The sequence below is a fragment of the Rhinolophus sinicus genome, chromosome X (genome assembly GCF_036562045.2).
Source record: "Rhinolophus sinicus isolate RSC01 chromosome X, ASM3656204v1, whole genome shotgun sequence".
Taxonomy (NCBI): domain Eukaryota; kingdom Metazoa; phylum Chordata; class Mammalia; order Chiroptera; family Rhinolophidae; genus Rhinolophus; species Rhinolophus sinicus.
Genome location: NC_133768.1, coordinates 100414847 through 100428550, shown reverse-complemented (window position 1 = coordinate 100428550; position 13704 = coordinate 100414847). Strand labels below are relative to the sequence as shown.

Here is a 13704-nt window from a genome sequence, read left to right as displayed (position 1 = left end):
TTTGAGAAATTGACCTTAGCCAACCTGATGAAGTAGGATTGCCTCAATGTCCTTTTCAGCAAACCCTGAGTGCCAATAATATGTACATGACTCTGAGAAAATGGTCCCTTCAAGGTAGAGGAGTTTGTTTTTATGTAGACAATAGTGAACAAACAAGAAACAAAGGCCCTTGTTATGTATTAAAAGCATCTTTAAAACTCTGATGAAAAGAGATTTTAGGTATTTTATGTATATATTTCTATACATATATATACATACATATATATATATATATATATATATATATATATATTACTTTTAGATATACAAATGAAATCGATTGTTTTTTTCTCATATTTAGAATATTTTCATCCTCATCAAAATATCTGAAGTCCATGAAGAAGTACTCCACGTTTAGGGAAATAAAGGCAGACAGGAAAATACTGATTCTGTCCAAGCTCACCTCTAATATAATTTCTTTGCATTTCTATCTAGAAAGACTCTCCCTTTAGACAGACTTTAACCCAACCCAGTTTATGATCTATCTTGAATGTCTGAAGAAAAGATTGCACTAGTATTACCAGCCACTCTCTGCATTCGCTGCTCTCTAATTTTTTGTTTTAGAGCAGTGATTGTTTTTCAATCAGGCTTCATAGAAATTTCTGGTACATAGTGAGTAATTCATGTTCTACTATATGGTTATTCAATAATAGATAATCCCAGGCATGGATTACTGATATTCTTTGCTTCTCTTTCTCCTACTGCTATCTGATATTTGGAATTTAAACATTCTGTTGCTCATTAAAACCCACATCAGAGAGTGGTTGAGACATACAGTGAAAATCAAATCAATCAGTCTCTCTCCACTTGTTACAAGCTGCACTAAGAGAACTAAGGAGGTTCAGAATACTGTGAAAAATTAAGTTCTACAAACAATTCTGAATTTCATTTATCATTCTCTGTCATCTATTAGTATGCCTAAACTAGGATTCCCACGTATACTGGTGGTCTATTTGTCTAGTGGTACGCAGTGGTATGGCTTTTAAACCAAACCCATATGAAGGTTTGGGTTTGGTTTCATTTGGTTGACATCTCAGAATTGTTACACTATGAGCTCTTATATAATGGGATTGTAATATATTACTTTCCAAAAATATAACATTATCATGTTTTCACCATACAGATTGCTATCAATCCACAAATGCGTGTTAACCACCTGCTGTGATGCGAGGAAGGCATCATCAACAGAAATATATATACATGACATGCTCAAAGGTCTCAGGCTTCTTTCTTGTGCATTGCATTGTCAAATATAGCATGAGATCTTGGCTTGCAATCTGCAATTACTTCCCTTTACCTCACATAACAGAAGGGCACAGCTTCTAATACGAGTATTAAATGAAATGCCATCAGTGGCATGTGGTAGGAACACTTGTATTTTGAACTGTACAGTATGTTCTAGCTTCTCTTTGGTAACACCCTGATTTTAAGAGAAAGATACAGTTGTAGGCTCACCACGGAATGTTTCGTGGTTCCTTAATGTTCTTCATCCATATGACCCCACCTACTACAGCAGAATCTATAGGCAGCAAGATAAGAGAGCTCAGAAAAACTCTTCTTACTCACGGGCTGACTCTTTTCCGTTCTTGTTCACAGAAATGATAGCAGACCAAGTTATCATCCTCAATAAACTTACACACCAAGGCAGAAATCAACATTGGTCTAGGACTCTTGAGAGAAAGGTGCACATACTATTTTCTAAAGATGTGTGTGGCAAGCACTATGTTTTAAAAATGTACTGTTTTATTTTTATTCATGGTGTAGGAGGGAGTAGACAGCTGGTAGGGGGAGGACACCCACTGGTTTTCTCCAGTGAGTGGTGTGTGATTGTGAGAAGAGCCTGGGTGTAAGTTTCACGCAGTCAAACCTTCAAATGGAGAACTGAAGGCCTCTTGGGCACCAGCTGGCTGCCCACTTACAACTATTTTGCAAAAATAATAGTAATTAAATTACATAAATAAACCTATCAGGTTCATTATTTTTATTCCTATAAGCACTGCTCCTGGAGACTAAAAGCTAGGACCCCTCTCAACCCTACCTTGGAAAGTGTTGGTTCTTTAAGAAATACTCGAGGAACATAAGAGCACAATATGCCTTTTTCTTTCAAGGCCTGGATTTATTTTTGGGTTGTTGCATTGGAAATAATACAGATAATTTAGATGAGGGAATTGGACTAGTGTCTTATCTAAGATTCTAGGAATCTCCCCCCAACTGGTGGATCATAACTGTCTCTGTGAATTTGAGCAGTTATCTTGGGAGCAGTTTAAAATCTTAGTTTGTTGAGGATGAAGCTGTTTAGACAAATAGACCAATTCCTGGAACTGGATCTCTCCAGAAGCATTAAGAGTCCCTACCTCTTAACACTATGCAAACCATGGAATTGTCTTCCATTTTCTCCAGGGTATTTGAGAATATGCCCCAGGTATAGCCCCAGTTACCTAACTGCCACTATGAATATCCTAAAATGTAGACGAGGCCCTATGTGTACAGTATGTTTATAAATATATGCCTCTTCTCTCCAAGCACACATTACTTTTTTTGGAGGAGCTACTGGAAACATTGAAAGCTGTGGAATTCAGAATACAACATTGTTTTCACATTCTTTTTGATTTCAGCTCTGTTTAACCTTATCCCTGTGGGTCTTCGAGTGGTGGCTATTCAAGGAGTCCAAACGAAGCTGTACTTGGCAATGAACAGCGAGGGATACCTATACACCTCGGTAAGCCTCTCACTGTGTTCATGTTTTGACTGTTGTAGTTTTCATCTGATATGCATAAAATATGCTACATATGTGTTATCATGGCAGAATTCTGTGAGGCAAGAAAGTGTTGTTGATGGCAGTATCTCATTGGAAAGGACAAATTAACTTCCAGTGAAAATTATATCTATTACTAATTGATCTTTTGAAGCTAATATTTTTGGTGTGAAGTCGAAGTTCCACTAAACACTTTTGCATACAGTGGCATTCGGGTTATGATATCATGTGGCATCTAATATAATGATCTGTCTTGCTTTGCTGCTGTGGGAAAGCCATTTCTATAATTCAGTTCAACATATATTTATCCATGTTTATTCCTAAAGATATTAATGACACCTCTTTCTTAGATCACCTCTAGGATATAAAGAACGGTTCTAAAAGGTTTCTTTTATCTTCAATTCAGTTAGGTCAAGTTTGCTGCCTCTACTTTAAATTCTGTTTTTCCACCAAACTCTCCTTACATACAAATTCCTGCTTGCCTTTTTCTTATGAGTTTGTAATGAACAGAGTAAAAAATGGAACTTTTCCCAAGAAATTTATTAACAAGGTAGATAACAATTCAACATTGGAAAAAATGGGGCCAAATTAGTCTTTAAATTTTTTATTTAACATTTAAAAATAGAAATGGTACAGTACCAGGATTAGGATTTCATTCTTATCAGCAGATCTAGTTACAGACTACAGGAGACCACCTTGATATATGAATATTTTTAATCTTTGTTATGAATTTCGTGTCTTTTGAGGAAAGGATAGAATGTTAGAAACCGAGAAAACTGCTTGCTACATTTCCTACTACATAGCCTTGAAGGAGGCTTATTACCGCAACTGTAGAAATCTATTCCTCAAACTGCAAAAGTGGTTACCTTTAACCACTCTTGCTCTCTCCTATTCCCTGAGTTTGTTTCAAAGCCAGGTGTGTAGAAAGACTCTTGGTGGACATGGAGGAAAGCATATCATAACCCTGTTTTGCAGAGGTGGGAAAAGAGTAAGACTGCAAAGGGCCCGTTCCTTCGGTAAACAGGGTAGTCCGTTTCATATCACAATAAAGGATTAATTATCAACATAGTCCTCAAACCCTGGTCACTATCAGCATTCCTCTCAGGCCATTTCAACTGTCTTGCTGTTTAATAAATGTAGGGGTTTTATTCTTCTTACAAATTTTCGTTTGTATTTGGACTTATTGCAAACTTCATGAAATCTGTCACTTTATTAATACATTGCCATTATTATAAACAATAGAAAGGGGGATTTGCTTTTCAGATTTGTGCATCAAGGTAAGATCATTTAATAATGAAGGATTCTAATTAACCTCATTCAGATCAACAGACTACCTCAACAGGACCAGATACAAAGGTAGGTTTTTAATCTTTTTTTTTTTTTTAAAAAAAGACTGCTCTCTGAAACTACTATGCAGGCATGGGAAGGAAATTGAATATACTGGGCATACTTTTGAGAGGGTACATACCAGGTGGCATAAGAAATAATTTCACACTGAGTTATTACCGTTGTGGGGCCATGATGACAATAGTTGACTTTTTTTTTTAATCTTGCTACAATACAATTTAAGAAAATGGAAATAATATTTAAGTTAGAAAAAGTCATTTAAGTTAGGTAATAGGTTTCCCCAGTCAAGAAAATGAGGGCATTCAGTATTACCTTTAGGGTATTAAAAATTCGTAGCCTACCATTCAAGTTGACCATTATTCCAGCAAACTGATAAGTGTCAATGTGAGCTCATTTCTAAAGAGGGCTTCCCAGGGCATCAAAATTGTAGCTTGATGGAGTTCCTTTCTATGTTGGGCAGGCCGATAGTCAGCAAATGTGGGACACTTTGCATGCATTTTCTATTAAGGAAAAGGAACCTTCAGTAAGCACTTCCTATTAAGGAAAAGAAACTGTCTTTTTGTCAAGGAGGAAAGATGTCTGATTGATAATGGAGTTCCTGTAGAGAACAAGTATCCAAATTAGTGTGCCCAGGAAAGAATCAATCTTCTTCAGGATACATTTTTCAGTATTTCCCATTCCTCCTATTAATCATGATTTGGAGTCCTTCACCATGTTGATCACCATCCTCTGTAGGCGCTCCATTTTGTTATCTTATGTACAGTGTGGTGCCCAGACTCTCTTATGATCTAGTCTGTCTTAATGACTTCAGTGACTTGTGTTGCTATGACCAAAAAGCTAAATGAATGTCATGCTTCATTTGGAAGAGAAAGGATCACTCTTCCCTTCCATATAAAACCATGGCACTTCTGCTACTGAAATACTGTCTGTGGTTTTGTCAGCTGCCATTAAGCAAAGAGAAAATAGGATTGGACAATGACCTAAGGAGGAAGCAGAATAAGAAAAGGAAGTAGGGGCTACCGATGTGGGCAACTAAAAAAATTGTCAGAAAGTTACTGAAAGTAATCTTGGTGAGGGATGACGAAGGTCTGCCTTAAAGCATTCGCAATGGCAAAGGCTAAACAGAGATGGATTCACGAGATATTTTAGAGGTAAATTTGGTGGCTGATTGGATTTGGAGGGAAAGCTGGACCACCATGGATGGTTGAATATGTATGGCTGCCACTGGCTGCAACCATACACGTAGAGATGCTTGCTTTTTTTGTTTTGTTTTTAATTTGCACAGTAGTCAATTAGGGACCCTGAGAGAGAGGGAGAATTCTACGTTTGGCAATTGGAATGATGGTGAAGCTATTATCCGAGATGAAGAATAAAGGGAAAGGGGAAGAATTGAGGAACCAAGATACCCAAGTACAGCTTGCAATATATTTGAAAATACGAACCTATAGACTGAGAAAGAGACGTGAGCTAGAGCTAAAAGGTGGGAGTCATCCCATGTAAGTGGTGGTTGATGCCACGAGAATAGTGGAGAGAATATGTAGCATAAAAGAGAATTTTCAAATGATATTAGGGAATACCAACATGGAGGTGGCCGGCATTAGCAGAACTAATTGTGGCAGATATCATGGTATTGCGAAAGCTAAGTGGAGAGACAATTTTCAGAATAGTCAGCAATGTCAAATGCTTCGGAGAAAACAAATAAAACAAGAATGAGGAATATACCATAGGAAGGTCTGCAGTGATTTTGACAAAAGCACTCTAAGTGGAGCAGTGGAGACAGAAGCCAGACTAATGGCTTAAGGAGTGAATGAGAAGAGAGCAAGTAGAGGCAGTAGGCAGAGAATTTCTAAAGCAAGGAGAGAGAGAGAAGGGTGGGTGGGTGGGGGGCACAGGATTGAAGAAGGGTTTGCAGATCCTTTGGTTAAGACACTTGAATACACTTGTTAGCTGAAGGAAAGGAGCCAGTAGAGAAAGGAATTAAAGACATAGGAAGTAGGATCCTTTATGGAGTTTGGCAATTGAATATAAGTGAAAAGATTAGATTCCCTTTGAAACGAAGCGTCTCTGCTACAAAAGGAGGCAAAGAAATGAGGACAGATGCAGAGGTAGGTGTAGTAAGTCTGCAGGTGATGGATGAGGAAATTGAAGGATTTCCAGCTGGATGACCTGTATTTTCCCACTGAAACAGAATGAGAGACCATATGCTGAAAATCAGAGGCATAGGGATGGCATAGGTGAAGGTTTGGAATAGTTGTTTTGGGAAAGGAGAAAGGAAACAGTCTAATGACCAGGGGTGGGTAAACTGTGGCCCATGGGCCAAATCAGGCCTACCACCTGTTTTTGTAAATAAAGTTTTATTGGAACACAGTCACCCCCATTAATGTATGTATTGTTTCTAGCTGCTTTTGTGCTGTTACTGCAGAATTTAATAGTTGTAACAGAGCCCTTTTGGCCCGCAACCCTAGATTATTTACCATCTTGCCCTTGACCAAAAAAATGTTTGCTGATCCCTAGTGAGACAATGGTTCTCACCCTTGTTAACTACCTATTAGAATCACCTGGGGACCTTTAAAAACATTCCATTCTCTGTGTCACACCCAAACCAATTGTATCAAAATATCGGAGGGTGGGATCTGTGCATGAATATTTCCTAAAGCTACCCAGCTGATGCTAATGTCGTGACGCCTGGGTTGAAAACTGGTGGTCTAGGACTAAGAAAAATGATTGTCGAATAGCCCTGAGAACCCTGCAGTGAAGCCAGAAACCATGCTGATCATATTTTTCTGCCTTTGCAAACAAATTGCCTTTACATTTCTGAAGGACTATTTCTTGAAGTGAAGGAAAGTGCTGATCCTTGGAGGAGCTTTCTTATTTTATTTCCTTTTCTTTTTTCTATCTTCTTTTGCATTTTTGCTTCTACATCCCTTAATTTCTCTTAAATTCAATTTTACACTTTTACCATATCTTCCCCCCTTTTGTCCATTAAATCAAGAAGTAATACCTCCATGTTGTTATCGCTACAGAGATAGCAATTTACTCTCTGTGATTAATCTCGGGATTCTTGTACTGCACCCTCCCCCCTCCTTTTTTTCTTGTTGCCATGGGGGACAGACTTGATGTAGGCTCAAGTGGCAGTGAGAAACCATCTGTGACACAGAGAATCATAATTAGCCATTATTTCATAACACATATACTTTTGTCCATGATAGAACTAAGTCTTTCTGGAACTGTAAGGAAATTATTATTCATTGTGCATAGAGAACTTTGTTCATACCTTTGGGTTTTCTTCACCAATAATAATGAGTTGTACACATGCTTTTGAGAGTTTCTCAAAACTTAATAGTATAAATATTTAATAGTATAGAGCTAGTTGTAATATCTCTTTCAACTGTTTGAAACAAATGAACAATTAACTATAGAAAATCAAGAGTCTTAAATGTGAAGATATTATTAATGTTCTAGTATCTATTTTAATAGAGGAGGTAATAACAGATGTTAGAAACAGGATAATAAAAACTCAAAGCTAAACCAAAGGCATTTTCTTTTGATTTTGGAATGTTCCAGAACTCAGAAGCAGCATTTTTACCTGCCTGATTACTTGCCTTTCATCAACACTAGTTTTCAATATCCAGAGTACACAGCGTTGCTTGGGTTGTTGTTGGGGTTCGGGGAGCCAAAATGTGTAGACCGGTAGAAATCCTTGGTCAAGTAAACCTTTTCCATTCGTGTAGAGGACTTACAGGAATGATTTTACTACCATGTTTTATGGTCCTGGGACTACCACAGTAAACTAGACGCAAGACCAGAAAGCAGGTCTCTCTGATTGTCAGCTCGATGCCATGGGAATAAGGCAGTGTGTATTACTGATCCCAGGGCCCCAGTCAGACTTGGGGACAGACTTTCCTTCTCCACTGGATTATCTGCACATACCTTAACTTACCAGGTTTCTTTTCCCATCATAATCGTTAATTTTGATGATCCACTCAAAATCTTGTCTGATTTTCCACTATGTAGTTCTTGTTTTTCTTTTGCAACTAGTCAATAATCCACTGGGAGACACTTTGAATAAATATCCTGCTCCTAAGAGCCCACTTTTTAGCATTAGATTTCCAGGAACCCCAAACCTATTTTAAAAAATAAGATAATTAGTCGATAAATTGAGAAATGACCACGGATTCTTACATATGCCATATAAGTTTACCGATAAATTCAGGTTGAGAAAAATTAGCATGTTTTTCCCAAAGTGAACAAAGATCATGGAAACTAGGACCCAGCAGCAAAGGCTTTTCTGGGTTCAGCATAAGTCACTGTGCTTAAATACCATTATTTAATGGAAGGTTAGTTTATATTGTCCAGGTGAATTAAAATTGCTCCTGATGTATGTTTTAATTTCGTACTAAGGGTGGAGTGTTCGTTTATGTTAAGATGCCGCAGATGTTCAGTACGTTTAGTTATCAACTGCGAGCTTACTCTTTTGCAGATTTGTTTAGTTGCTCTGATTTCAATGTGTGGCAATTTAAAAGCTAATTTTCAGTGATACAACTTCACAGCTGTAGCCCATATTCTAATATAGAAAGGATGTTAAAGTTTAGAGGAACTCATCGATCAATTCAGAGTGATGAATGTACTCTCAGCAAACATTTGTAGCATGTAAAATGTTGTGTCAAATCTGTGTATCAGCAAGTTCATATAATTTAACTTCTAGGGTTTTTATCATAGACGCTTACACATATAATAGAATTAAATGGAGTGTGCTGGCTTAAATATTACATCTCTTTAGGGAAGTGGCATTGACTCAATTATAAGAGGAAAAGATTTAAAATGAACATGAGCACTGTCATATCCAATATAGAAGAAAATGATCATTATCACATCAAAATTGATTTCATAGATGGACTTTGCATATAGCCAGTAGCCATCATGTTTAATACCCCTTCAGTCTAAACTGAAAATGCCCATCAAAATGTTTACCCTATAGCCACTGAAAACAAAAAAGTTTGTTAGATGTAGGCACCAAAATTGGGAACCGAAGTTTTCAAATTTGAAATTCTGATTACAACGTTAACTTATTTGTATACTTCAGTTCATTCAAAAATTGCTGAACTTGATTCATTTAATATCAAATTAGAAAAGTGTTCACTACAAAAACTTACCCAAACTTTCGTCTAGTGGGTTGTAAGGATGGTTATACACTTACGTGTTTCTGAGTGCTATTAAAAATGGAAAATGGAGAAAATGAAATTATTTCACAGAAAGAAAAGCAGAGAAAACAAGCATGTTTTATTTCCTAATGTATGACTCTGCTAACTCAAGGAACTAAAATTTATGTTTTAAGGAGGCTTTCGGTTATTGTGTTGGTGCTGTTGAGTTAGAAGTCATTAAAATTATTGTTCTGAAAAGTATACCAAAGTAGCTGTGTTCATCTTAGATATTCCTTCAGAATACCAATGCATCAGCATAATTTTCAAACCCAAAATTCATTTCCCAAGTCACAAATTATTTCACGTATTTAGTTCTCTTTGCAGTTTATGGAAGTTTCATTCAAATGTGAAAGAAAATCTAGCTTGGCATTATTTGAATATGAAATCAGATAAATCTGGTTGGTTTTACCTTCAAAGTCAAGTGCCTTCTCTTTATGGTTTCCATAAAAAATAATAATCGTAATAACCACAAATGGCAAATTATTCAGAGTGAAGGTTTAGTTTCAGGGGAGAAGAATGACTAAGGATGGCACTTTCTCAGAAATCAAGGAGACAATAGCGGTTGTAGCTAAATAGCAAAAGATTGGCTCTGTAGAACGTTTTTGAGGCCAAGTTGAAAAATAATCCAAATGAGAGGTCATGGAGCACATATTTAAAAGAGTGTCTCATGGCTTTAACTCAGAAGCTAAATTGATATTTGTAGGAAAAAAGCCAGTCTCTTGGAACTAAAGAATAAAATAATTGGCAGGAACGATGAAGAAGAAAGTCAGCAAATAAAGCCAGATGTAAGGAGGTAATGCACAAACACACGCACACGCATGTGTGGACACAATACCAGCACACATACAAGTACATGAAAGACAAACGGAAGAAAACAATCTTATATTCATTGCTCTGTTGCTATTATGGGATGAGTTATTTTGGAATTCCTAGAATAATTCTGTTTTAAATACATACTCTACACTAAACATGTAATGCCTTTGGAGCTTGCTCTAGCGACATATTTGGTAATGCTTAATACTTTATAAAACAGAGCAAACAAGACTTTTTAGCTATATTTCATGTAATTATCCAGTGAATCGCACGTCTTGGTACAGATACTGTTTTTATTCCCTGCCTTCTTGTTTGTATAATTTTAATCCACAGTGTGATTTAAAAAAAACACAGCCCATCAAGACTTTTTTTATTGCCCTTCTTTCTATTAAAGTTGTGTTTTAAAATAGTTTACCTAACAAATCCTATACTCATTAAGTAGTACTGATTTGATTTTTTCCACCTGCCCCCCTTAGTTTTAAAGCAATACCCAGCAAAATTTACCTTTTTAATAAATACTTATTAAAATAATAAAGATGTGTGTTATAATAAAGGCAAATTATATTATTTCTGTCAGGCCTTTTGAATATTTAAAATAAGTTAAAGAGCCCACTTATTACCTTTCATGGATCCTCTCAAGTGTTAATATTTTAAGGTTATATGGGAAAGTGAATTACTGATACACAAGGAAAAAATTGAAGGCAACAGCACTAGTTTCAGTGGTTATGCTGCTTAAAGGAAATTGTGACTTCTGAACAGAGAAACTTTAAATGAAAGCATTTCTCTGATCATTATAATAGCTGGAACCGAGGTTAATAACTGGCAAGCCCCTAACGAATACATTTAATATGTTTTGCCCAGGCTGAATGTGTGAATAGATAACACATCTGTGCTAACGTTCTGATTAAGTTATTCATCAGATACTCTGATGCTAACTGCTTTTGACAGTCCTGGAAGTGAAACTACTGGGAAAGCCTCAACTGATTTCTTGGATGGATTTTGCGTATAGCCAGTAGCCATAATATATAACATACCCTTCCATAAGGGCCTCAGATGTGTATAGGAATTCTGGCCCAGCATATAACAGAAGTAGCCAAAATTAGAGATGATGTCCATTTTTACCCGAGGGGAAAAAAAATTCTTATAGAGATCCGGAAAGGTCAAATGTAAATAACCAACCCCAAGATGCAGGAACGTAGACGGCTATAATGCAGAGGATGAAAAATGCTTACCAGAGGGAGGGGATGAATACTTTCTTAATACTTTCATAATTGACAATGAGACACCAGAAGATGACAAGGATAGCTTTCCGAAATGAGATTCCAACAGGTAAAACTCCATTGTATGTAGCAAATAATATAACAAAAAAGCCTGTGCATAACAAATCCTTCGCTATCATCTGACCGCAAAAGCAACAAGGCTACAACAATGCAAGTGTTTTGTTATTGGTCTGATTAAAGAATTCTCACAAATATTGTATAAAATATTCCCTGGTCCCTTCCCAGATCATCACAGTGATTCACTGTAATGCAAGTGTTAATGAAAGAGCCTCTTTGCCGGCTACTTGCACTGAAGAAGATCGAGGTGTAGAGCCTAGGGTAGACTTGAAGCTGAGTGCTTCTACACTGTATCATAACCCTTAAAGGAGAAATTTCCTGAAAACTCCCTCCCTTCCTCTAGAAAGCCCAGTCACACATGTGAACTCCCAGAGAAACTGAGGCACGAAAGGGTCCAGGAGCTTTGTCAACCAATTGATGACCAGGTATCTGTGAAACGTCCACAAGTTAGTAGGCACCCCACACAGTGGTCACATTGATCTATACTGACAGAGGCTGGAGTTTACAGTATATATCAGGAGATTTATCCTACGTTCAGAGCCCTAATTGTTAATAGTTGATCTACTACAGGAAGGATTGGCATAAACGGTTTCTCCCTAACTTCTGAGGCCTTGCAATGCTATTTTTAGTCCAGAACTCACCATAAGAGAATTGCACATAGGGAAACAATTTGAATGTCCTTAGGGATGGCGGTGGGTGAGGATGCATCATTATGGAAATAATACCAGTTGTATTAAACAATATATATTGGATGTTTAGCATCACTGTCTTCAGCAGATCACATTAAGACCATGTTTACATGTCATGGGAAGGTAAAATTGAATACAGTGGAAAAGTGGTTTTCAGTTATATCAAGAAAGCATGTAAACTGAAGAGCTTTAAGAGTTTTATAAATATATGACTCAAAAAAAAAATCTCCCACCTGTGTTGTATAGGTGGATTGCAGTAGATTTTACCAACCAAAGCTTGAAGGTATATCTGAGTCTACCTTACATGTTAGGACAATGACACAGGGATATCTTATCTTCCATTGTTCTACCATTTCATGCTGCGGCAGTAGGCCTAGCAAAGAGAAACAGTGCTGGCCCACAGACAGATCCAACTTCTTAAAACTATAATATGCAGGAAATATTAACACCTGATATTTTGAGGAATACCAAATGCTCATTTCTCTGGAATGTAATTATCGTTTTCTGCCAGTGACTCTCGTGGCTGCTGGGAAAAGGAGCAAGGTTTTGACCCTTACTATCTCCTCTTGCTCTGAGATCCCTGTTACTCATGTACCACTTCTCTCTGATTAGATGGGTGGTTAGATGAATGGTTAACACTAGAGACAGTAAGTGCATGAAAAGCACATTTATTAAAGCTGTGTATGACATTTACATTCCTAATGTCCTTACCAGCAAGGGAAGCTACCTAGCCAACTCATCATGTTTCTTTGTACTCCTCTGTTCCTAAACAGAATGATAAAATGTTCTGCTTCCAGTAGGGCTAGCAATAAATCAAAGCACTTGTATGTCACAAGAGTATTTGAATCTACCAATTCTGAAATTTCACATAAGATTAACTGCTAGCGTCTTTGATCTAGTCTTGAGACTTTATTTAAACCAGTAATTAACCTTGAGAATAGCAGTCAACGGAACCACGATGGCTGGTTTTGCTCAGTGCTTTTCTTTGCTCTGGACCTTGGCCTGATTTCTGTCCACCTCGAGGACCTGTAGAGCAGCATTTTATTTTACGTGGTTTGGAAGTTCTTTTAGTATGTCTTCTCTCCAGATTTTGAGGTAGAGGCTTTTTTCCCCACTCCATAATTTCATCCTTTTATTCACCACCCCTCATCAACAGCTGCTATCTTGAACCTCTGAAGGCTTGGTGAGATTAGTGGAGTTTCGGCATCAGGGGAGGTGTTTTGTTTTGTTTGCTTTTCAACATCTGTAACACATTTTGGTGATGTTCATCTATTTGCAAGAACCACTCATGGTTCTTGCTGTTGGAGAGGGAAGGGCTCTGCCTCTCGGGGCACGCACCTGGAGGTGAACAAAGAGTGGCAGGTGTGTTGCCACAAGCTGCCTGGACGGTCGTGCTATTTTTGTAATTATGTACCATCAAAGCTTTCAAAAGATGCAATCAAACAGGTGAGGAATAATAATAGTAAAGAAATACAAGAATTCCACATGTTTCTGAAACACTTCTCGACTAGATCTCTTTCAGA

The 13704-nt window shown here is 37.3% G+C and overlaps 1 protein-coding gene across 6 annotated transcripts in view; it reads left to right on the top strand.

The window, feature by feature from the left end:
• FGF13 (fibroblast growth factor 13) overlaps positions 1-13704 on the top strand; it is a 514926-nt gene that overhangs the window by 449197 nt on the left and 52025 nt on the right. For all 6 annotated transcript variants that reach the window (XM_019750480.2, XM_019750478.2, XM_074323637.1 and 3 more), the window contains one exon: positions 2655-2758. In XM_019750480.2, coding sequence (XP_019606039.1) covers positions 2655-2758 — 104 coding nt within the window. The remainder of the gene's footprint in view (positions 1-2654; positions 2759-13704) is intronic.